The sequence below is a fragment of the Pseudopodoces humilis genome, chromosome 8 (genome assembly GCF_049639895.1).
Source record: "Pseudopodoces humilis isolate 2021_Gansu_Grassland_sample_001 chromosome 8, ASM4963989v1, whole genome shotgun sequence".
Taxonomy (NCBI): domain Eukaryota; kingdom Metazoa; phylum Chordata; class Aves; order Passeriformes; family Paridae; genus Pseudopodoces; species Pseudopodoces humilis.
In genome coordinates this window covers 35,475,653-35,502,301 of record NC_142207.1, presented here as the reverse complement: position 1 = coordinate 35,502,301, position 26,649 = coordinate 35,475,653, and the positions used below count along the sequence as shown (strand labels likewise).

General features: G+C 42.3%; 1 protein-coding gene across 2 annotated transcripts in view; it reads right to left on the bottom strand.

Annotated features, from left to right (window-relative positions):
• Window positions 1-1,759: 1,759 nt before the first annotated feature.
• The window catches only part of UBE2F (ubiquitin conjugating enzyme E2 F (putative)), a 53,181-nt gene continuing 28,291 nt past the window's right edge, over window positions 1,760-26,649 (bottom strand). For both annotated transcript variants that reach the window (XM_088058921.1, XM_005528931.3), the window contains 3 exons: window positions 22,436-22,468; window positions 20,359-20,421; window positions 1,760-2,542 (listed from right to left, as the gene is read on the bottom strand). In XM_088058921.1, the coding sequence (XP_087915047.1) occupies window positions 2,492-2,542; window positions 20,359-20,421; window positions 22,436-22,468 (147 nt within the window). In that variant the 3' untranslated portion in view covers window positions 1,760-2,491. The remainder of the gene's footprint in view (window positions 2,543-20,358; window positions 20,422-22,435; window positions 22,469-26,649) is intronic.

The window sequence follows — 26,649 nt, the reverse complement described above, 5'->3', positions numbered from 1 at the left end:
GGGCGTGGGTGGCCAGGTCCAGGAGTGGGGTGAGCTCCAGGGCAGGGACACTGGGCAGCACCTGGGATAGGATGGGGACCCCCAACTCTATCCTGACAGCTCTGGTCCACTCCACACCCCTTCAGTGCCTTGCTGGCTCAGGAACTGTGGGACAGGGGGAACCCTGGGGACACCCTGCTGCTGTTTACTCTTGACTCATATTTCCCAAAAAAAACCCTACTGGGACAGCCAGCCCCCTGCCTGGCCCACCCTAACCCTAACCAGTCTATGATCCTGGAATATACATAAAAATATATATAAACAAAAATATATTTTTATGTATATACATAACCCCCCCATCTCCTCATGTTAAGGAAAAATTCAATTTATTTTCCTGGACTGTGAGGTGATGAGATCTAGGATTCCCCCCCTCCCCACGTCTTGGATGAGCACAAACCAATGCTCAGACCTTCTTGTACAGTATTTAACAGTATCCAAAAACTTTATTGTTGTGCTCAGTTCCTCCAGGCAAGAAACAATACAAGGAAGGGGTTAAACAGGAACGTTCTGGGAGGCAGGGATGGCTTTGATGGCTACAGCTCTGTGCTCACAGGGCTGCTGGTACCCCAACACAGCATTCCCTGGCTCCGCCGAGCAGCACCCTGGCTTTGCTCTGCCCTGGGCACAGCAGCAGCAGCTTCTGGCGTAAGTAGGGAGCCATCCATGGTGACAGGCCAAGAAATGGGGACTGTGACCCCTCCTCCTGAAGGATGGAATGTGCTAACAGTACCAGGGTGCCTCTACAGCAAGAACTACTTTGTTACAACAACCTGGTTGAGTTTCCGACTCAAAGAGAATCCTTCTAATGCCATAAGCAAAATCTAAATGTATTTCCCAGCCTTACTATTTCTGTGAGTGTTTTACTCCTTACCTCTGCTGACATAATTGTTTTGGCAGCAAAGATTTCTCATTGCAGTTGCCTGCTGAAAATACTGGGCTGATCTGTGTTTCCTTGTATTATCTGCAGCTGAAGCTCTCCTCCTGCATGCCAATCCCTGCATTTCACCTCCCTGCTTTCCCAGGCCTCCAGCAACAGCTACAGGAGCTTGTGAAGCTGTAAAGGAAAAGGCACAGGGAAAACTCAACACCAAGTTTCATGCTTACAGTTTGCACTCCAGCTCTGCTGTGCCCATGATGGAGATTCTTTTAATGTCCTCCAGCACCTGCAGCAGAGGAACAGCAGGAAAGAATGAAGGGGGGATAAAACCCCAACAGTCAACGCCCGAGGGTCACACACACGCTCTGTGTGAAACCACACATACATTTATATTTCTCTGGTTTATAAAAGCTCCTCTGACCCTGGAGGATGCCCAGGGAGCTCTGGCACACGGACTGAAGCTGCTCCTGAGGTACGTGCCACTCTCCTCTGCAGGCTCTCAGTGCCATCCAGCTCCTGACAGAAAAGGCAATTGCAACATCACATCCTTCCAAATCAAGAAAGACAAGTGTGCACAAGTGGGGGGAAATGTGTTGTGGTTCCAGCTGCGTCATTCCCTTTCAGTGCAGGAATCTGGAGAACACAATTAGGTGCTCTCCAGGTAACGCTGCCTAAATTTACCTTCATTAGATCAAACAGCATCTGATGCTCCCTCACCACATCCACACTGGAAAGCCAAAGGCAGATTTCTTTAAAAAAAAAAAATCTTCTTTTCATTAATTTTTTCACAGAAATATATATATTATATATATATATATAATTTTACTAATACTAAACATGTACTTAAGTTACATATTAGCTTGTATTTCTTTCAACTACTTCACACAATGAATAGAAACAAAAAAAAAAACCAAAACCAAATACTGTAGCCCAAACAGGCCCCAAAATTAACAATGTAAAAATTCCAAACTGTGACAAAAACATACTTACATTAAATAGCATTCAGAATTTCAATACCAGAAGTAGAATCTCATTTTGCACTTCCACTCTGGCAAGCTCTAAGCCTCAGCTGAGTGACTCTTAGAAAAAGCTCATATTGTTTTTGCTCATCAAAGGCAACAGTTTTGTGATTTGGTTCACAGGAGACCATTTATTGCCAACTCAAAGTGTTCCAAAAACACGCCACCTTTTCTGTTTGGCATTTTTGGGTTTGTTTTTCTTTTTCCTTCCCCCCTCCAGATTAGGCAAGAGTTTAAAAAAAAAAAAAAGTGTAATTACAATTTCAATAGTGATTTCTTTTAACTTCTCAAGCATATCTCATCAACAGGATATACAGTACAGTTCAGAAGAGTAAACATTTGTAAAAGGAAGCAGACAACTTTTTCAACCAACAGACACAATTTCTCGCTGTATTTATGCTGAACTCTCCTTTGAACATGAACAGGTTATGAAGTTAGTTTTCTTCTTCAGTACAACATGGACACAGGACTGGTACAATCCGGGCTGGTTTGGCTGCTGTTGAAGTTAAGGATAACCCTGGAGTGGAGCCGTGCTGCTGCCATCCATCTCCCTTCATCATCTCGCGTAGCGCTTAATGTAATCTTCAACTTTATTCCGAAAGTCCTCCTGGAGGGAAGCACAGGCACGGTTACCCCAGGCATGGACTCACACGGGAATGTGCTGCTGGAAGTGCTGAAAGCTCCCTGCAAGGGGAAGGCCCATGGCTCTCCCCCAGAGCCTTGAATCCTTACAGAGTGCTCCACACTGGGGAATGAAGTGGGAAAAGAGTCTGACATCACCAGCTACCAGCTTAGGTACGCACTGCCTGCTATTCCATAACCTCTGCATCCAGGGAAAACCACACAGTTCTGGGAGTTTGTGCTTATAAAGCACAGAGATGCTGAGCGAGAGGAATTCTGACATCATGTGCAGGTCAGGGTGCCAGGCAGACACCACATTCCTGGCATGTTATTGCGAGCCTGAAGCTTACAGCTTGGTATTAAACTATATTCCACCCAAACAGACCGAGGGGCCTGTGCTCCAGAGTGCATTCAGCTCAATTTCCAGCAGCATTTGTGTGTGCTGCTGGAAGATAAAGCAGGAAAACCCGGGAAATTTATGTACTCACATCTGTTAGAAAACAACTAAAAAAACAATGCATGCAGATGAGGAGGTTTTGAACACAGCCCTGGTACACTGGAGCTGCCTGGAGAGCAGTGGCCATGAAAGCACTGAAATCCTCTGCCAAGGCTCTGCTTTTACTAGGAAGGGCACAAAATCCCACTGCCATGACCTGTGGGATCACAACAAAGCACAGTCCTGCTTCAATGTCACTTGTCAGCTCCAGGTTTGCCAATACATAAAATGATGCCTTTAAAACACATCCCAAGTGTTTTGGCACAGACTACCAAAGGGGACAGCACATCACACCAGGAAGGAGCATTAATATGACCTTTTTGCCTCAGTCAAGCTTGGAACACATCAATAGTTCCCTGGCTTCAACACCAAGCTTCAAACAGTTAAGATCAGCTCCCCTTATGATGGTTTGGTTTTCTACCAGTGAAAGGATAAATGTTGGTTTGGTTAAAATCCAAAAGGATCAAAGCAAACCTGTGATCCATCAGCAACTCTGTGATTTCACTTTTTAGCTGATCAAGTGCATCACAGATGTCCAAACCTACGTGCAAAGTGCTCAGAAATCTCAACAAAGTTTAAAATGAAGTTTAAGGCCAGAAATATCATATTACAAATACAGCTGCAGAAATCCCACTGTTCCTTAGGAACAGGCTGCCTGCTCTTCTGGGGTGAAAGAGCAGCAATTTTGCTCCAATATGTCACCTACTAAAGGCAATGCTGTGTGTAGAGGTTTTTCACTCTGCTGCAAGCACACCCATTTCCACACTCATCCAACTGCACACTGTGTTAAAAAACTAACACTACAAAGCTAATACCATCTTCAGCTGAAATAAAATTTCCAAACCCAGGCAATTTCAATCCATAGATGCAGGTTATGATAGCTGTGGTGGAAACTGAATTCACTGAGGGCTTCTTGCACATTGTTTCCCACTCCTGTGTTTCTCCAGAAGATGGATCAAATGGATGAAAGGAGCTGAGCACAAGGCTGAGAAACACCACTGGACACACACCTGCACCTTCCCTATGTGCACAGTATCCAAGAGCAGGGCAGTGCAGACAGCTCAGAGCACCCTCAGCTTTTCCCTCTGTCCCTTTCTGAGTTATTACACAGGAAAATGGGCTCTCACTGGTGCCTGAAGAGAAGCAAGAGCTCAGTAAGGAAGGAAAAGGCTCCAAAAAGCCACACTGTCACTCAGCAGCCTGGGCTGAAGGACCTGATGGTGTTGGCAGGGATGCATTTGCAGGGTACTCACTGCGTGTGAAGCTGGCTGTGAACACGAGGGGCTCACCCCAGAGCTGCAAATATTCCATCCTCACCTGCCATATGGCTCAGCACTTCCTGATTAATGGGGGGAACTTCTCTCTGGGCACAGCTGCTTATGTGCAACACTGAATAATCAGAAGCAAAAAAAATTCAGCAGAGCAGGATGTACCCTGTATTATAAAAAGGCAGAGGCAAAATCTTGCTAGAAATGAGAAGGGAAAGAAGGATTCATAACATCCCTTCAAAGACATAAGATCCCACACAAAGTGTCCTCTGTGTTTAAACAAAGATGTTTGTATGAAAAGGTTTAAGAAATAACCTTTACAATGAATAAACATATACAAAATGAACAGGACAAGGGACAACGATTTTAAATGGATAGAGAGAAGATTAAGATGATGTATTAGGAAGGAAATTCTTCCCTGAGAGGGCGTGGCACAGGTTGCCCAGAGAAGCTGTGGCTGCCTGTGGATCCCTGAAGTGTCCAGGGTCAGGTTGGACAGGGCTTGGAGCAACCTGGGATAGTGGAAGGTGTCCCTGCCCATGGCAGGGGGTGGAAGGGGATGGGCTTTAGGACTGATGGATAGTTGGAAGGTTTTAGTCCTCCAACCCAAACCATTCTGGGGTTCTGTGATTATATTTAAGAGCACTTTGGAGAGGATCCACAGAGCCTCAACCCCAGAAGAAAATTCAATTCTACCCTTTCTTAAAAGCTTGTAGAAACACACACTCAAGAACCAGGAACTGCTTCAAAAACTGACTTTTGACCTGATTTGGCAGATCTGGGAGAGGAGACACTGTTTTTTCAACTGTTTGTACAGCATCAAGTTCTGCTTATTAACTGCTTGTCTTCTATTAAGCTTTTAATTTGTAACCTGAAGAAGATGTGCTCAGTTATCCAAAGCAAACACAATACTTTGGTGACAGCTACCAGAGATGTCTGGAAAAGTTCTGATGGAAACTCTCCCTCGGGAATATTTTTTTATTTATTTAAAACAAATTATGTATAATGATTACCCAAAAAATAAAATTTTAAAAATATGTATAAAGAAAAACCCCAAAGCAGATTTAACTCATTTATTATCCTTAACATACCCCCACTACTGGCACTTCACACCCTGCACTATTTGGCCAGTCCTTGCAGAAAAATGAGCAGTATAACACATCTGTCCCTACTGTGGCAAAACTTCTGATCCACCTTGACATCCTTTAGAGCTGTAAAATTCAGGAAAAAGATCACAGATCAATTACTCCTGCCTCTTTTGTACTAATAATCACAGTAGTAATAATATTTTTTTTAAAAGCAGCTCTATTTTAACAGAAAACTACCTGAATCCAACATTTATTACCAAGGTTAAATTCCTAAACAACTTCTGCTAGGACCTGACTTGTGGTGCTAAAATGATTAGGGAAAGGGAACTTCTGAGCACCAGTAAAATGGCAGTCACTCCAATCAAGTCAATCCAAGGCTTTAGGATATAATAACCAGGTAGATCTACCCATTAGCCCTATGAATTATATTGAAAGCCACCTTTGCCTTCTTTTCCCCCTTTCAGAAAATAATAAGTATTCACACCCATCAACCCCCACACATCCCCTCCCATTTAAAAAGGAGCTGAATGAAACCTTTGAATAGCACAGAAATCTCAAGTATGAGGTGCTTTTTTTACAATTTGTGTTCCTGCCTCGCTCTCATTGTTTTATTTAGCTCAGTCTCTACATGATGTGAGGAGTTTTCCAAGCTCTGTAATTAAATTTTAGCTCTCTGAGGAAAGAAAAGAGTGGGGGGTGAAAAACCTATATAAATGTATCTCCCACAAGCTCTCTGCTTAGCAGGTGCAGTCAAAGCCAGATTGATTTTCATGGCCTATGATCCCAGCTTTAGATTTTAAAATTCTCCTAGATACCAAGCAATTGTGATTTTGCAAAAGGATGAGGAAATGCTTTAGCAGATTTCTTAGTAGCCAAACCCTAAGTGGAAAAAAAAAGGTGAAATTTTTACTGCAGGGAAAAAAAAAACAACTACCAAAGCCAGAACACACCACTGCAGCTATTTGGAAAAGAGCAGCATTGTGAAGAAGAAAAACACTACAGTTTGGACTTGTTTTTGTTAAGTATCTGCACACAGAGGTAGGTTAGAGAATAAGTGTGGGAAGCAGTGACCTGCCTGCCAGGGTAGAGAGAAGTTACCTTGCAGAGACAAAGCAATTCATTAACACACTGAACACATTTGTACTTTTGTTTGAGATTTCACATCTTAAGCAGGAACCATTTCCCTCATGCTTCCACAAATTTTCTGCTGTCTGCCACTGGAGAAAGATAAAGGGAGAGAAGGACTCTCTGAAGTTCCTAGAAGAGTAACAGGCTATGGATTAGATAAATACACCTAAATCCTGTTTGGGCAAAGGCAAGAGAATTGAGCCAGATGAAGAGAGCAAAGCAGCTTCTCAAAGAAAATTGTGTCCTGGATCAAATATGAGTCCAAATCCACCGTGGGGCTGGATGGAGACAGAGGCCAGGAGAGTCCTCTGGTGCCAAAGGACTTGGGATTTTCCCAGACTGCCACAGATTGGCAATTTATTACAGAATTTATTGCCATTTAAGATTTCACCTGGGCTGCTGAAAACACAGAAAACCCCCTGGGAGTTAACCTGGGGAGCAGAGACTGCTGGATCCCTCAGTGCCTGAGGTCAGGAGCCTCCTCTGCTCCTCCAAGGCTGGCCCAGGCAGTCATCACCTTGCCAACTGCCCTTCACACAAAAGCCCTTCAGGAAAATTACCTGAATTATCCCAATGACTCTGAGCTTGACCTCCTCTGAGCTGCAAACACACTTCCACCCATGAGGACGCCACTCATTCCCAAGAGAGGTTATGTCCTTGGGATCTGGGATCTTGATGGATAAATCACAAGCACAGAGGAAATGGGAGCTGCCTGGGTCAGGCCAGAGGGTTTTGCAAGTCATGCTCTACTCCAGGCAAATGGTGTTCAAACTAACCTGACTGGGCAGCTCCAGTAGCTCAGACTCCATGCTGGCACTGAACAACCCTGCCATATGTTCCCTTTCAGAAGCCATGGATGTTTCTAAAGGGTGCAAAGCAAAAGCTTTCCTTTTAAGCCACTTAGCTGCCTAAAGCATCTAAAACAAAAGCTTTAAAACATCTGCATTTCTTCCACATTACCTCAGCAAATCAAACCATCTGCAAAAGCTTAATCAACTTTGCTGAACCTGAGAAAGGCTCCATCCATAATCAAAGTGTTATGGAAGATGTGGAATGGTTTCTATAAATACTTGCAGCATTAGAGAAGTAATGGGTTTTCCTATTTACATCTGTGAGCACAATTAGCAGCTGTGCTGTTGCTCATTTGCACATGCCATTTAATGCACTTCGTGCTCACTGGGAAAAGCTTTCAAAGGCTGTAAGGAGGACACAGAACATAAAATGGGGAGGCAATCCAAGAAAAACCCCAGTGCAGTTCTGTAAATGCAGAAATGCTGCAGAAAAACAAAGATGTATTCTACCATGGCTGCCATGGTTTCAGTGAGAACAACAAACACCAAACAGGGTGGTTGGGGGAGCAGAGGAAGTAAAGGATTTACTGCAATAAATATGGAGATAAATAAATGCAATGACTCACTGGGAGAATTGTTATGAAAAGATGTTTTTGGACTGGGATGGAACTGTTGTTCTTAATAAGCCATTAAGCTGTAATCAGAGAGTAATAAAAACCCCACAACAAAAATTAAATAGCTTCCAAAAAAACCACATCAAGCTTGAAAGCCTTTTGGGGCTACATTCTTTTCCAATGTGGTAAAAGCTTGGAAAGCTGAGGTTAGCCAAAGGTGAAGATCTACTTCAGTTCTTCAGATACACCTTGTGGGTGCATGAAATTAAAACAAATCTTCAGTGTTTCATAATGCCTCTAGAAGAAATCAGGGAAGAGGTACTTGATTCAGTAGCCAGGAATAAATGTGAGTTTCTTATTTCATCTGAAGAAGGTTAAAAGCACCGTCACACTTTCATCCCTGCAGTTTTGTACTGTTATAAATAAAAAGCAGTGTTCTCACAAATGTTTGGAAATAGATACTTTCTATCAGGAAGAGATTTCAGGATGTCAAGTGCTGGTGCAGGGCTATCATTTTAAACCAGGGGATGGGGTTAAATGGAAAACCTCACACTAGACCAAGGACAGAGACAGATCCCAGCCCAGAGGAAACTCCACAAGCACAGCAAGGATGAGACTGCCCTAATTTAAGCAACAACAATGACTCAAATATTCTACAGTGCAAACAACATAAAAAATGAGGTCCTGACAAAGCCAGCTTGAAGCAATCATAGTGAGAACCAGCTCTGGGTCATCTCTGCTGATGCCCCTGTCTTGACCAGTACTAAAGAGCTCTTCTGCTCTCTACTCTTCCCTAAGTTAAGAGCCAGCAACAGAGTTTTTGAAAAAGTCCAACACCAAACAAGTGGAAAACTAAAACAATAATTTGCATCCTACATTCTTGGACCCAGACCAGAAATCAAAAGCCTGGGAAGTTCCTGGTTTTAAACCAGTATTTTTTTACTGTTTCTATGGGTACAGAAGTAGTTGTATCACCTCAAACTGTTTTCTAACACAGCCTTGGATCTCATTATAAACTCTCAGGAACTTCCCTTTCTTCACTGTAATTTCTCACTATGAAAGACTGTGACCTCACAAACTTCATATCAGAATAATTCCAAAATCGTGTGGGGGAGTTGAAAAAGAGAAATCCAGTTTTGAAGATGAACTGAAAATAACTGAAAACAGTAAAAGGGTAGTCCAAGGAGATGTTATGAAAAGGAGAGCAGAATGCATGCAAATAGAGGAGACAGTGTGACAAAATACACAATTTTACAATGAATTTTATAATGTCACTATTTCTGTATGCCTTGAGAATTAGTAATTCACAATGAAGAAACAGTAGCTTCAAAGCCTTGACCTCAATTACTTCTTCAGCAATTCTGACAGCACATATTGCTCCAATGTTGGGAGTAAGAGCCAGCAGCACTGAAAATGAAAAAAAAATCAGAATTGCACAAAATCCCCTAAAAATTCAGTGATGTGCCTACTAATTACTTCAAATTGGCTAAATATGGAAGAGGAAAAAAGACAACTGCAAGTAAAAATATGCACGTCTTGTAATCAGTAGGAATCAATGGAACACCCTGTGGTGTTTGAATAGCTTGTGGGGAGTTCTCTTTACCAAAATAAAGCCTCACTTAGTGTGCAAGAGTCTGGAGCACCTATAGCCAGGGAATGTCTAGCACAGGCAAGAAAGGGCTTTACAAGACACATTTAGCAAGCAAAGACGGCAAAATCTGACTGGCTCACAGATCTGCAGACTCTCATTACTACTCCCCACACTCACCCAGCTTTTCCTTGGCACTTTTCACCACCTCAGCCTGACCAGCAGGGCAAAGCCTGGGCTCTGCTCTGTGCTGGATGTGCCCAAGGAGCCCACCTGGAGCTTTCCTGGAGGCTCCCTCCCAGCCCAGCCTCTCTCTGCTGCTCCTGCTGCCAGCTCTGGTGACAGCTACAGGAACTGGATGTAGACTCTGCTGCTCTGCCAAATCTGATGGAAATCCATGTGTATATTTAAAAGCCCTTGGGATTGAGGGGGAGGCTGGGATGAGTGGACAGATGGATGGCATCACTGCATAAGCCTTGATTCCTCTGCCAAAAACACTAAAAAGCAAAGCAATTGCCAAAGGTTCACTTCAGTGAAGCTCCAGGACAAACTGATTCAGAACAGACCAGGTGAAGGGACAGATGTGGGAATGGATCTGCTGATAGGCTGAGCTCAGCAGGCCACGATCAGTGGCAAAGAGTCACTACCATCCCCACAGGTACCTGCTAACCTCAGTAACTCCGTAAAATACCTCCTGGAAATGTCTTCATGATGAAGTGCTGGAAAACCTACAGCTAGACAGCAAACACCCCCTCTAATGTGATTCAGAATCATTTCACTTGGTTACGGTGGCCATGAGGAAGAGAGAACAAAGAAATATTTCTATCATGTTCTTTAACTTGCATTACATTAAAATGCAAGATTATTTTCATGCAACTTCACAGCTGCCAAGTTTTCCAAAGGCTCCTTACTTTCATCTTTATCCATATTTTTATATTTCTTCAAATTATTCTGCTGCTGTTACAAGACTATCAGACTGACAGGCTCCAACTTTCATCAGAGAAGTGAAAGGACAGAAAACAGAAATGCTTTAAAAGTAACAGTGGCACTGGGTTGACACATCTCTCCACACCACAGTGATGCACCAACACAAGAACATTTTGTTAAAAGGATAGTTTTTCATCTTGGGGTATGGAAGAGAAAAACATCAGGCTTGTCAACTCAGTATTTTCTTCAACCTCAGATCTGCAGAAGTTCTTTCTGTTCTATACCTAATTGCTATTATCTTGTATTTCAGTATGTTCAAGACCAGACTGTTTAGTTTATGGAGGAATTCCCCTCCATCCCCTACCCAATTACATTTCTACAGCCTAAGAAATTTTAATCAAAAATTTACTTTAAACATGAAGTGCCCTGCAGTTCTGAATCTCTCCCCACTCACAATATTTTGACATTAATCACATTAAATTGATTGCTTCTAAGGATAAGGCAAAAACTTTCTTCTCCTTTTCACCTATTTTAGCAGCTATCTGAATTATAATGCCTCCTTAAGGATATTACTCTCCTGATGACAGCCTTTGCTTCTGTTTTTGAAAAGATGGCCACAGACTTCAATCACACACGAGAGAAAACTTCCTTTCAGCCCAGGAATTATAGCTGGGGTTCCCAGCAGAATACAGCAAATATATCATGGATGAGTGGCCATTCATCCTAAGCCACTGCCAACCATGAAGAGCAACTCTCCCCTGAACAGGACAAGGAGAATGGTTTCAAAAACCCTGCTGGAGCCTCTTTGTCAGTGTCAGGCAGTGCTACAGGCTTCCCAGGGGAGGGTGGCTTATCCACCCAATTCTGACACTGTCAGTGACTCAGACCTTGGTCTTGCACTGAGCTTCTTGTCAAACATTCTTTACTCTCTTTATCACAAGCCTAGAGGGTTGAAGTTTCCAAGATGCAGCAGAGAAAAGCCCTGGGATGAGAGTCTCAGCTGTGACTGCAGCCAGTGCAGCCCAGCGCTGATTTAATCCAAGGGCCAACCTCAGTTCTGGCAATCAGAAAAAGGATTTCTTTTGCAGGCAGATTAAAAAAGTGAAAAGTAGAATGCCAAGATTAAAAAACTGTTTGTTTCTTCCCTTGTGCATTTTAGCTTATCTGAGGAACGGGAACCTCTGGCACCTGCAAGTACAAAGGGCAGCACAGCAGAGGAAAGTGGTCTGTATTTACTCCTTCCAAAGTGATCCTGTCAGAGCAGAGATAAAACAGGTGAGAGGTTGTCTGTGTAAGAACATTACAGCAAGACTGAGACATGCAAGGAAAGGATAAGGAACAGAATGCAATTTAAATGTCAGGCTGTTAATCCAGGACTAAGATGATCCAAATGAACGCCCAGCCTCCCACTGCTCCATTGTCCAACCCGGAGTGAATCATTTCCCTCTCCACAGCACGCCAATTCTCATCAGCAAAGTACCAAGCACCACAACAGCTCTCCATCATTTAAATTTAGTTTGGTTGCCCAGCACTGCAATTTGTGGACATCAGATCCTATTCTATTTACACAAAAGTAAGTGTCAAGCCTACAAATTCTATCGTAAACCAACACTAACCACTTCATGATACTGAAAATAAAACAGCCATCTATTTTTGTTTAAACCTGTTTTTCACTTTATAACAAAAGATACCGAAAGTAACTTACTACTGAACACTATAAGGAAAATCAAGACAAGGTGAAAAGCTTGGCTTGCCTGTAGCTGATAAAGAAAAAACCCTGATTTGCAGTGGTAAAACATGAATTTTCATTCCTGATGAAATAAGTAAGAACTTTAAACCAAAGGATCATCTTTTCTTGCCACCTGTTAAATCTTTCAGTGTTACCTACCTATTTAAACTTTGCCAGCAGTCATCTGTGAATTTTCAGAGTACGAAAAACAGAATATTCCAAATTTGCCCAGACCTGGTTTCCCCTATTAAATGAAATCCCCATATTTTTTTCCAGAGTGATTTCAGCCCAGGGGTTCACATGCTCAATTATACTGAAGAGTGCAAAGCAGCTGTTGTTTTCTGCACCAAGCACTGCAAGGGCTGGGCAAGTTAGAAGGGCTGGTTTTCAGTTGAGGGTTATGTTAATATCCCAGCAGGGTTAGATGGTGCAGGAATGCAAGAAACCCAGCTCCCTGAGCTCACATTTCACTGCTGGGGAGCACACACCCCTAAAGTCTCTTCTGGCCAGCAGCACCATTAAAACTTGTTTCTGTTGATGCAGCCAAATAAAACACAATAAAAGCAATTGCCCAGTCCTCCAGGATAAAGTCTCTAATCCAAGCACGGAGAGTACCTGACCATGAGCTGACATGGTAGAGAGCTCTACCTAATCAGGAGTCATTTGATAACCACCAACCATCCTTATGATACTCCCAGAAGAGGAAACCCAGGGGGATGCTTGATTAAAGGGCTCTGAATAGACAGGGCTGTTAAACTGTTCCTGCAGAACCTGTAAGAAGTCTGATTATTTTTTTTTTTCCCCCAGTGCTAAGACACAGTACAAAATCTGCCAAAATTAATGTGGCTGCCCCAACCTTGGAAGTGTCCAAGGCCAGGCTGGACAGGGCTTGGAGCAACCTGGGTTAGAGGAAGGTGTCCCATGGCAGGAGGTGGCACTGGAGGTCTCAAGGGTTCCTTCCAAGCCACACCACTCTGTGACTCACACGGAAAGTAATTTGGAGTTACACGGTAAATGTTTTACTACTGAAATAAAGATCTTTCAAGACAGCAGGAAAAAAATATTCTGGCCTCGTAGCTGTTGTTACTGAGTTATTCACACTCCTGACAAGGCAGGCAGGGCATGATGACAAGCTGAAGTTTTTAGATAGGTTTCAAGTCTGCCAGCACAGGGCTGGAGCCTGTGGAAAAGCCCCACTCCCTGACAACACCTCACTTGACAGCTGTAACCAATCCCCTTTTCTCCAGTCACTTTGTCAAAATGAATGAAGGGCTAACCCAGGCAATACTTGTAGTCAGCCATCAGCATGGTGCCAGAAAAAAATTCCAGCGAATTTTGTTTACTGCTGATTTCCCACTCCTTTATGCCATGTTCAAGGGCTCCAACTTTGATACTTTGGTTTTTCAACCCCTTAAAAATAATTCAGCTCAAGCTGTTCATGCCTTATGAGCACCTTGCACACCCAACCCCAGCACATTGCTCCTCCAGCACCAGCTCAAACACAATAATAATAATAAAATACTTTTAAAGACTACATTAAAGTAAATGTTTTTCAAGTATTTTCTCTGTTCTAAAGCAAATTTTCCAGCTGCCTTGAGTCATCACTAAACTTTTGACATTCAAGCTTAAAAAATGGTAACAGTAATTATCAGAACTCTTCATATATCACTGTCACTGTTTAAATACAGAACTTTCTAGGGATATGTTTGGAAAAAATTCCAGCTGGCTGTGATGGGAAACTATCTGCAAGGGTGAAAAGCCTGACAGAGAGAACTGGGCTAAAAATAATGCGTGAATGAATTAAATGTGCATTATTTCTTAAAAATTCCTTAGGAAAGGCATTAGAGAAAGCAGTTTGCCATTAAAAACCCTTGGAGTGCATTCTCTGGCTCTAGTCCAATAAAGAAACATTCAGATAGAAATTTGATATAAACTTGGGCCATAGAGAGCTGGTATTTGACTTTTGACCCACCCATGTGCTTTGGAATATTTTGCAAAAGAAAAGCATTTCAACTGTTCTGTTTCCTCAAGGACCACTACCATCACAGAACACAGATTATCCACAATTATCTGGAAAATAAAATGCTTTTTCAGAGCTATTTCTAATGCTTTTTACCACAAATAACATCTCCTCTGAAATGCACAGTGACAGGATGCAGCATGCACAGACCATGAAATTTTATTTATTATACTTTATATTCTCTATGTGTTTTATATAAAAATGTCTTTCAGAGAATCTTGGACAATTTTGGTGACTTGCTATCCCAACAAGCTGTTTTGCACCCAAATTGGCCAACAATCACTACAGATCAGTGGATAATATTTGTAATTCCCAGAGAGTTTTAAGCCTCAAGGAATTAAGCCAAAAATAAAACTGAAAATAAAAAGCAGAATCTAAGCAGTTTGGAGGTTAAGGAAGTGGCAAGGGAAAGACCTGATGTCTTCTGAACAGGAAGAATCCCTGCAGGAGCTAAATATTCAAATATGCCTTTGACATAAAAATTATAACAAAGAGCAGGTACAACAGAGAAACAAAGAAACTACTGTAAATCATTTAAATGAACTGCTTTAAACCAGAAGATCTGAGGAAGAAATACAGATAATGAGTAATTTCCCCCTAAACTTCCAAGTTTTTTAGTTTGTCTGCTTAGAGGATCCAACACACCTGTGGCACACTGGCATTTACAGCATGCTTTTCATTCAGATGTATCAAAGAGCATTTCAAACAGACTGATCTCCTGAGACAGGAAATTACATTAACAGAAAAAAAAAACCCAACTAAATTCAACATGATCAATTTAAGATAAAGCAGAATCCAAATCTGAAGGCATTATTTAGTTTCAAATGCTTTTCTTCAGCTATACAGAAAAATGGAATTTGAAGGAAGGCTTAAATCTAAATGTAATTATGCCCTTATTATGTATGAGCACAAAAAATAAAAAGCCAGGAAGATGAAAGTACAGCTGGCCATGACATTATTTTGCAAGAGCCTTTAGAAAGATCAGATCTGAAATGACACAGAGGCAGTGAGCTCTGGGACTCTTTAGCTGTCTAAAGGCACCAGCAGTGCAAGGACAAAATTACTCCAAACTTCAGCAGTGATAAAAAATCCCAAATCTGCCAGCTCCTGTATTTAGCACCCTGAGGAATAATTCAGAGAAGAAAGCACCAGGCTCTCAGATTGGTGCTTGATTAAACTTGAGGTGAGACATGAGGACAGGAATCCCTTTCCACTTTGAGATGTGCTTCCCAGGCCAGACCTAAGTGTCTGTTAAAAAAAATAACCAACAAACCAACAAGGAGGAAATTCTTGGCAAAAAAAGATTTACAATCCCAACCTGCTGCTGGTTTCTGGTGGCTCCAGAGCTGAGGAGGCTGTGCTGGGCAATGACAGTTTTTTATGAAAATGGAAAATCTGGGGGGAAATTCAACTCAGAAAATCTGTATTTGTTTCTTACTTTCATTACTTACTTGCTGACAATCTTTTCCCATGGCTCACCTGTTCTCAGGAGGTATCAGCCCAGGCACTGACACTTTGTCAGGTGCTGATTTGGGTTAGAGGCTCATCCCATTCCACCCCCTGCCATGGGCAGGGACACTTTCTACTTCCCCAGCTTGCTTCAAACCCCGTCCAACCTGGCCTCGGACACTTCCAGGGATGGGGCAGCCGCAGCTTCTCTGGGCAATGCTTGAGAAATTAAGATTCTTCTGCAAAAATTCAGAACTGTTTGCTGTTTAAGGACTCTAAAAAACTGCCTACAATTATGAAAGGTTATAAAAATTCTTCAGTGAAATCCATGCTCAGCAACAGTTCCTACCAGTGGAATTTCTCATGGAATTAGACTAGTGCTCTCACTAGTGAGGACAACATGACAGTCCCTCAAGTAACTTTAGGAAAACCTTCATCCCACAAGACACATTAGAACAACCTGCAAAGATCACAAGCCACTGACAGGAAGGACTGGGTTTTTTAAGCCAAGTTCCCTAAAGAACTGAGAATGTGTAGGGCAATTACAATCCTAAGAGGAAACCTGAAGAGACCACTTCGGATTCCCTAACACCATGAACTTCATAAATCCATCTCCACAGAAACAATCCTGAAATAAAAACCTTATTTTGTCACCTAGAGAAAGCTTTAATTAAAATTTAAAAATTAAAGAAAGAATTGCAGAAGTCAATCCAGAGCCAAACTCCTCCATGCAAACCTATGCAAAATAATTGAGCATTAAATGCTGCTTTCCAAAGAGGATGCAAATACAATCAGGGCTCACTGAATTAAGTAAAAAACACTTGTGTTTAAAGTGGATCCTTGGCAAACACACACCTATTCCCATTACATTTCTCAGCTCTGGCACTTCAGAGCTGCAGGTAAATATGATAAATTGGATTTTCACAAGGAGGAAGAAAAATTCCCTGCCAAGTGGAAGGGACTTAGTCCTTCACAAGGACACAGCACAGAGCACTGAATGCTGACAGATGGGTTTCACTAAGATGGAAAGATTGTGCAGGGAAACAACATAGGGAGATGTAACTCAGCTTCTCCTACTACTGAAACAACTCCAGATCAGAAGGATGGAAAAGTAAATGAATGTTTGCTAATCTGCAGGATGACAAAAGTTTGCTTGAATTGCACCAAATACAGGGTAAATACAATTCAAACAGGACACAGCATTAGGGTTCTTGGCACAGCAGGCCTGGGCAAGGAAGAAATCTAAGGAATACTTGGAAAAACATTTCTACTTTAAGCCACACGAAGTGTGCAATGAATCTTCTGTTGTGTGTTGTACAAATGGCTTTGAAATGTTTTTTGGCAGAAGTAAACACCACTAGGAAATGTAAGGGCTTTTAAGGATCCTGGCAAAGAACTGCAATGTCCTGAGGCAGTTCCCAAAGCAGCCATGACAGATGGACATATGGAAAGTATTTCCTAGATTTCAGCTAACAAATCACAGACACAGCACCCACAGCACCTCTGGATGAGGAATACACAAGTCCTGAAGCACTAAGCTCACTTGGTTTTCCACTGCCAAGCTCTAACTCTGGTGTTTGAGTATTCAGCCTACCTGGCTGCCACAGAGCAGAGCAGTATAGCTCTATGTGTTTGCTGTATAAAAACCAGCAAATCCTACAGTTTTCAGCTCACATAATTTTTAAGTGAGTAGTCATTAAAACTTAAACACTTGCTCATTGCTTTAGAATCCATGGAATTGACTTGATTGACAATTAATGGCTCTGGCTATCCGAAACTACTGACAGACTTCTGTGCTCAATGCAGAGCGGTCCAAGCTCACTAATTAGTAAGAGCTTCTTTAAATTCAGCAAGAAAACTCATACCACCAAACCACTGAGACTGTATCAGTGTGAGAAGACTGAATGTTGGGCAACTCCTTGCTTAGTTTACATAGAGACATCAATCATCTTTTTATTCTGATTTATTGAGCTCTACACCAAGAGAGGATGCTTGCTTATCTTCCAGTGACTGTGACCCAACTGCAGAGCAATGTGGGCACCAGGATGTCCAGCATTTGGGAAAGCAGGTGTTGGTAAATCTGCCCAAATTTGTTGTGCAGCCTGCTAAAAAATTACTGGCACCTAGCAAGGTGTGTGTGGGAGAACTGTAAAATGAGTAAAGCTGCATAAACAAACATCTTTAATTTTTAAAATAGCTTGTAAAAGTTACTTGATGCTCACTGGCTGAAGGAAGCTGCAAAGGAACAAGCTCAGTAACTGACAGCTCCTTCCTGGAGCTAAAGGAAGTCCTGGAGGGCTGGAAGCTGATGGTGAACTAACACATATTTCAGATAAAACATGTTAATAGAGCAATCACTTTATAGAACTTGAGCTCTGAATTTTGTATCATTTTACATCTTAGAACAAGGCTGCTTTTCCAAAAGCCACAACTACGTGCTCAGTTATAGACCACAGATTTAATGGAAAGGTGGAGAGGTGCCTTACAGAGGAAGGGATCATAACTGCCCCTTCCAGCCTGATCTAACACAAACATTCCCAGCACAGCTGTTTCCCAAGAATCAGCAGTAGGGATTTGCTATCTCTGACGTGACTTTTTCCAGCATCTGCAAGGCAGGAGTCATTTGTGATGACCTAGAGCTGACCAAACCCCAGCCTCAGCTCTCAATAACCACAGACAAGGCCTGCGATTAGCTGTTACCCTCTCGGGCAGCCAGGCTCAGCCTGGGAGGTCAGCAAAGGAATGCCAGGATTTCAAATCTGAAGGGATATCAATGAGATTCTGAGTCATCTCCCCTGGGAGAACCACAGGAGACAGCCTGAGGTGCAGTGGTTTGGCTGTTACACAGCACACACTCCCAGGATTCCCTGCTGGACACAGATGTTTGTGTACAGAACTGTTCCTGTGTCGATGGATTTGCACATCTGCTCATACAGATACTGAACATGCAAGCATGTATTACATGTACGCTACCTGTGGAATCATATTACACATGTAATTAATTAATTAGCATTAATTAGCATTCCCATATTAATCCTATAGGGCACTGCAAGTATTTCTTAAGAGCCAGGATGGGACCACAGCAGTCTGACTCCACAATAAAGTGTTTATGGAAAATGACATCTCTGCCAGGGGGAAGCAAAAAACAACTCAGGCTGCAACTGCAGTTTTTTCTCTCCTTTGCATTATTTATTCTCTCTACAAAGGCAGCACTGGGATTTTTTGATGTCACCACAAAACACACTACAGAGAGTCCAGCCCTACCTGGTGCTGTCACTGTCAATGAAATGCCTACATTAAATTCAGATAAGCTTAAAAAAAAAAAAAATTAAATGGCATAATATGAATTTTACAGATGCTTATGACAGTGTTAGGAGTGTAATAAACAAAAAAATGTTTGTTCCCAAAAAACTGTGATTTAGAAGACTGTCAAAAAAACGCTCAATTTACTTTTCACTTCTTCAAACAACCCCCATGCAGTTAGTGTAGCAGTACCTATTTTTGAGGGCTCACTTCTGGTTTTGAGGGAGGTGTGTCTTTAAATCAGGTAGCATTTACCTTTCTGTGGATTCCCAAGATTTCCAATCTCTCAATGAGGCTGAGAGGTCCAGGACACCAATTTTAACCACCCAGGGACAGGAGGTGGAAGGGGATGGGCTTTAAGGTGCCTTCCAACCCAAACTATTCTGTGATTCTATGACAAAACCAAACCACAGAGACCCCTCTCTTCCAGAGCAGGTCTGTAGACAATTTTTTCCAGCTTTGCTTTATATTCTAATCTCAGCCCTGCAAACAGGGATGAATACCAGAATAGCTACAAGATCTCATTAATCAAAAAACAGCTGGAAAGATGAACTTGCAATCCTGGTATTTCCTCTCGAAAAAATGAGATAAATTAGGTACGCTGCCTGACTGTATTTTCAATGAACTCTTCCAATCAACACTTGCTTACCTGGAAACTTTCTTCAATCTGAAAGGTTAACTTCAACAAAAGTGTTGGAAGAGTTTAAATTAGAACAAGAGGTCTTGAAAATACCAAGTGTGAGTTTCATGTGCTTGAGGAATACATCTGTGTAGTGTAACATGATGGAATTTTGGAGATGGATACAAAGAAGTTGGCACTTTTGCTCAGATGTGAGCAGTACATCTCATTTATGTTCACTAGGCCATGTTCTGCTTTGCCCAGTCCATAATACACACATGAATATTAGGATCAGTAAAAAGAAATTAGAAGTTTCCACGCTCCTGTTCTTTAAACTTGCCCAGATTTCTCCTGGCTTTATAAATACATGCACCTCTGAATAAAAGACCTGTCTTTGGAAAGAGAGAAAGAGATCTCTGCAGATGTCTTCTAAGGCAAAGTTCACTCATTTCGCCATGTCAAATCAACTCATCATCAGTTTGTTACACAGAACATACAAAACTTCAGGGGAAATCTCAGACATGAGAAGGAAAAGATCATCTATTTTGGGGCTGTGACCACATTATAGCCCACAACCCCCAGCATATGGTGACTAACAGTGCTGTGGAGTTTACTTTCCCAGAGAGAGCACTTTTGTTTGAATAATTGGTTGCTGATATAATGAGTCACTCGACTGCCTCAAGCAGCAGCTCCACCCCTCTAAAAGGACTGGCTGGGAACTGCTGAGTACAGAATGTGTGTTTGTTTAGGAACAACCTGCCTGAAATAAACCACTGACTCACCTTGTCACGCAAATGATGCTCTGCAGCCTCAATATTCAAAGGATCGTCAAAATTCAAAAGATCCTGGAAAAGAAACAGAGAGAACATTGAAGGGCTCCCACTCACTGCATCACAAGGAGCCCAAAGCCCTCACGAACAAGATAATGGAACAAAGCAAACAGGGCAGCGAGGGCAGTGCCATTTAATCACTGCCTTGGTGGTGTCCCTGCCAAAGGTAAATGCAAATTAGTTTGGTAATTGGAAACCAAATCACAGGACAATTAAATGGCAACGGCACCAGGGCATTTAAGCCCTTCTGGTGTGGGCCACACACAGCCACATGGCACTTCTCCCTGGAAGTCAATGCATTTCTATTGGAAAACTCAATTTTGGAGGAACAGTCAAACTTCCAGGATTTTTCCAAAACTCCTGTGGGATTTTGTTAGAGGGCAAAGTAAACCCTTAAAAAACTTTCTACTTTATCAGCACACTTTTTGCAGGAGTTTCCTTAATTCCACCTCCATAGAAAAGCAATTTAATTTCCTCTGTGATGAAGCTATGTAACCAATAGCCTGACAGGGAAGTTTTATTGCTCTGGGAAAAACAAAACCTAGAAGAAAAGGAGTGCAAAGACCCAGAGAACTAAGGACAAGTGGGGCCAGGGAGCAGAAATAGTCACAACAAACCTCAGGCCTCTCAGTTTCATCTCAAATACTAACTTTGGAAGGAGAAAGGGTCTAGGGTTAAAAACAATGGAGAAGAGGAATTATCATTAAAAGTAACAATGAATCACAAGGCCCCTGCTCTGTCTACAGCCCAGATCTTTCCCCAGTCTAAGTGAAAATCCCACAATGTGAAAAGCTCCTGCCAGCCCCAACTCATCTTCAAGCAGCAAACCCCATGTTTCACTCCTATCAGGACACCAACCCACCTCATTTTCACTCACTTTCTTCAATGAAACCCCCTATGATTCTTCCAGACCAGTGTGATCTCAGTGCCAGCTTTTCAAAGCCTAATTATTTACAAGAAGCTGGGTGTGAGGAAAACCCAAGAGGGAAGCACAGCTCTTACCAGCCATGACAAATCCCTGTGGTCTCCTAGGCATGACCACCCCTTTCTGCAGCTCTCTGCCTAATATTTATATGTGCAGCTCTGCCCCTGAGGATTTTGTTTCCTTCTACTTACTTGACATGCACAGGGAGACTGGCTATGAAATGCAATTCACTTTTGCTGGAATGGCAAATGCTTTCCAAGGTTTTACATCAATTTACCGAAGAAGTTGTTGAAAAAAAACAACCAAGACTTTGGATGCCAGGAAATCCAAGCTTCCTTCTACACCCTGGAGTGGCTGGGGTTGGTCTCTCCAGAGGGGTAACAAATGTAGCCACCAAGTTAGTGATGCTCTTTGACTTCTCCTGACCTTCCCACCCAGTAGCAATAGCTAAGGAAAGGAATCCCTAAAAAAGGTGACTTTTGTAAAGACTTAGCCTCTCTCCACTTTTAGGGCAAAAGCAGTTGTTGCATTCTGCCTGCCTCTTGCAGCTTCCTGCCCTCTCCTCCATTTCCAAGGTGCTCCTCCAATTACAGGTTCCTTACTCCCATCAATCTTGATAAAAAGGGGAGGAAAAGGGATCCCTGAATAAAATCACATAAATTCTCTGACAAGTCAGGTTTTATGCAAAGCCCCTGAATAGGAATATAAGTGTTCAAACAAGGAATGAGACTGCAGGGCAGTCTTTAATTCCTAAAGAGCATTTTTTAAAAAGACTAACACCAACACAATTCCTTCTCAGAGAAGAATAAATTTCTGTCTCCTGCACATCATCAGAAGGAGTTTCATACTGTGTTGGAGATCCCAAATTTGTTATCAGAACATCCCTAATATTTCTAACCTAAGTAAAATCCATTTACAAAAAGCTGGCATTTCAGACAGTCTGGATGAGTTCCACAAGCAAAAGCACAATCTGATTTCATACTTGTCCCACTGAACACCCACTGAAGCCAAGGGAAATAAAGACCTAAACTTTCAGAGACAGATGCTGAAACTAAATCAGGCAGGAAAAAGGAAAGTGGACATGCAAAATATTCCTTTACTTACAGTAAATAAAGAGTTTAACCCCCAGACAATATCCTGCAAAGGAAAAACACAATTAGTTAGACATGCATTTCAGGAGTTTTGAACATGTTCACTAACTTTATTTTTCTGTTAATCCATGAAATAACTTGGAAAAAAAATCTAGATTACAAGTAATGTTTTCCTAGTTTGAATCAAAATGTTGAAAAAGCTTTCCCATTTCATGGCCACTTGATATTTAGAAGCCAGCAAAAACCAAATACTGCATATTCAAATATAAGGTCAGATCTTCCTGCATGTGTTCCCGTTGCTCCTCCATTCAAGGAAAGGAGTGATGCCTTGGTGCCACCAACTAAAAACTGCACTGCTTAGTTTAAAGGGTGGGTAATGGAAGTTCATTCAGCAATCTATTCTTAAAATGAAAAAGGGGTCAAACAAATACATGAAACTGTCAAAACAGCAGAGAAAAGAGGGTGAGCTGTAGTAGGAGTACAGAGGAATACTGCTCTTACATAAGCATATGTCTCAAGTCATTCCACAGCTAAAACACACCTTTTACAATAAAGATAAGGCCTCAAAGTAAAGAACTTCCTATGCACAGCAAAGAACTTCAATAAATGAGTGTATTTGAGCCTGTTTCCTGTTCTGGGCCCTGTGCTGAGAGTGTGGACCAGAGAAATCCATATCCCTTAACGACACTGTCCAATTATGCCCTAATGAACAAGACACGATGTCAGCATTACGCAGCCAACAGCCTCTCACGATCCAATTTCCCTCTGATCTTGCACAAACAACCCACTCAGTTTTATCTGCTTTTAAAACATCAATCTGCCCAGCAGGGCTGGCACTGTCAACGTTTCCATCCTCAGCACCTTCTCAAGTGTGGCAAAGACAGCAACTTTCAAATGTGCTCATCACCTTCAGTGGCAGCACAGACAAACTGCACAAAAGGGGTGAGCCAGACATTTAATTACAGTTAACTGTAAATTTTAAGACTCTAGTGCTGAGCAGTCATCCTCACTCCCAAACAACAACTTTGCCTGCTCCCTGGCAAGCAGGAGAAAATGAACTATTTCAAATAATGGATGGAAATCATTGTTTTACACTTTATTTAAGTTGGTACAGAAACCAGGCACAGCAGAGGTCAGCACAGCATGGTATTAAGGGAATGTGTATTAATCCTAGTGATAAATTATTAGTACAATAAATCTGTCAAGTCACAGATTAAAGGAAGATTTATTGGCATGGAGAGCCTGGAGAGCAGCAAAAGGCAGGAAGGTCTCAATTTCCACTTGATTCTCCCACATCCAGGCATCAGAGGGTGCTCAGCAGCTCTGGGCCCTCTGCCCCAGCAGATGCTCTGGCCCCAGAGGTCAGGAGCCCATTCCACTGCTGTCCTCCAGGGCTGTATTGTCCTTCAGGGAGGAAGAGTTGCAGAAAAAAATCCAAAATTTTTAGTTGCCTTCTACCTACACTATGAGACAGAAGGCTGCAGTTGCAGAGGGTGATGCAGAATCCCAATACTGAGCATGAAAACCATCCTGAAAGGGTACAAGGTCACGTGAATACTCTGCGGTCTGGCCATTTCTAAATCCTGAATGCCAAACCTGCATTCCCAGGCTCACAAACTGTTCACAGCTGTTCAAGCACCAGCATGGCTAAAAAGGAACAACCAGGAGCAAGTCAGTGCCTTCTAAAATCCTCAAGAGCTCATCTTCTCCTTACACTGAGCAGTGCTGAACCCATGGTGTGCCAGAACCTCTCCAGACACCAGAAAGAGCTGTCCCCACACAGAACTCCTCCTTGTCCAGTAGGAGCTCCAATACCTCACACAAATAAATGCTACAGCTCAAAAAGGAGATGTGATGTCATATTTTCCCATTATATAATCAGTTGCTCCCAAATTCTTATTTGCTGAACTCTGGTTTTAATGCTTTGGGGTGCTTGACTCATTCAGGATGGTTTCATAGAGTTCTATTAAAGAACAAAAAAGGAGGCACCAAACCAAAAAAAAACCAACAAAAACCTGTGTAAGGCACAAGCTGTCAGAATGCTGAACATTTCCACTGCCATTCTAGACACCAAAAAGCATAACAGGATTATTATTATTACTTAATAATTTACCTGTGAAAGTTATCATACCATTTTTGATGTTTCCATCTATTCAAATTTTATGATTTGCTGGATTCATTTTATACCCTTGCATGGCTCCATAAAAAAATAATGTTAAATTACTACCAGAGGTCAATTACTTTTTGTAATGAGTTTGAGGCTAGACTGGATTTAAATCTAGGATATTGAGAAAGGGAAGTGGGATGGAACAGATGAACAAAAAGTGAAGTATTTGGTGTCTGAGAAACTCAGCATTACTGAATTGTAGAAATAATCACTCTGCATTACTGACTTCAGCAGAGCTGCTGGCTGCATGCAGGTAAGCACTGGCCTAGATGCTTGCTTTGGGTTTTCCTGAGGAACTAAAAGATGTGCCAGTCACTGAAGATCTCGTCAGACTTAGCAGCTCAAAAGCTTCTGTTTTCCTTCAGTGTAATAAAGCATCAGGCTTGTCTTCAAATATTTACTGAACTTGTGGCTTACATAGTCTGAAAACAAAGTTAAGCCTGTGTGCAGGAATTTTTAAAGGTTATCTTCACAGGGAGGAGCAGGGCAGGTGGCAGCTGAAAATGGTAATGGTGCACACCTTGACAGTGCTGCACCTCAGTGAGACCCTACTTGCACAAGATCAGACATCTACACCTGACAAAGCTGGTTCCTTTACAAAGCTGCTTTTCATCCGATTGTTTCTCTGTGTTTAACATCAAAGTTAGAGAGGACAAGGGCACCACTGCTGAGGGACAGCCACAGAGCAAAGCTGAAAGCCTCTGCTTTTGTACCAAACCTGCTTTTTGCACCTGCCCAGGCTGGACCTGCAGTCAGGGCTGCCAAATTCCTCGAGCTGCTTTATGTGGTTACTGCTCCAGCCGTGCCCAGGCTGTTCCCTGTTCAGTATCCCAGAGGTTTCCCAGCAGCTGAGATGTCACCACAGGTCAGATGCCTTCAGGAGTCCCAAGGTGGGCCTGGATATGCAAGTGGGTTTCATTCACATCTATTCTCTCAGTTCAGAGGAGGCAATGATGCTATTTGAAATCAAGAGCTGGGGTTCCCAAGCACAGCAGTACCTGGCTAAATCCACAGTGCGTAAGTGGAACAGGGAATAATGAGGGAAGCACACTCTGCTCCATGGCACTGTCACCATTCTGGGCTGGAGCATGGGGAAGTCAACACAAGCAAGTCAGAAGATCAACAGACTGTTGTAAACACTCCTTTATAATTGTCCCTTTTCATTCTGGACTATTTTTGTGCTGCATCTGAGTGAAAAGTTACACTAAACCCCTGCCCACAGATTTATTTATGGCGTGCCAAATGAGGAGAAAAAACCTGCTGCTGCAGCAGTGTCTGAAGTTCAAGAGCAGTGACTCAAAATCCTCAATGCAGCTTTTGAAACAGACTCTCCTGAGGCCAGGGAGTCTCAAGACTTTACATTTCTAGGAGATCCTAACTCAGTCACTGATCTTTCCAAGTGACAGTTCTCAGAACCACTTCACAAAAGCATTGCCACTGAAACCATGCCACAGACAAGGGTTTCAGAAAGACAAGCACAAGCATTTCTGGAGAGAGAACAAACACAGAAATTGCAAATTAAGATTTTCCTTTAACAGGCAAAGTGTATTTAATACATTCATTTAAGAAGAAAGCAAACAGGACAAAAACACCTAACAAACTTCCAACCAAAGAAAATCCCTTAAGAGATCCAAGAAGCATTTCTGATCTAACAGACTGACCAAATCAAAGCTCATTGCTGAACAATTTTTTAAACAATTAAATTGCAATTTAACCCAGTCAGATGAACAAAAGGAGCAGCAGTCCATTTATACAAGCACATGTCTGAAGCACATTTTTTTGGTTTGTTTTTGGAAGGGCTGGAACTGCCACTCCGAAGCTCAGCTTCCTCTAGTTCAGCTTGCATGGCCGAGTCCTGCGGTAGCTCTCTGCTGTCTTGTCTGCCTAGACACCACCTCAAGGTGGTTTTCCTCTTCCCCTTCTTCCACTATCTCTAAAAAACAAGCCCAGCTTCTTCCTCTCTCTACTGCAGCCTAAAAAGCCACGCACACTTCATCCCACTCCACCAAATTTATCACTGTTCCTGGGGATCAAAAGAAAAGTTTTCCTTCCAGAGACCT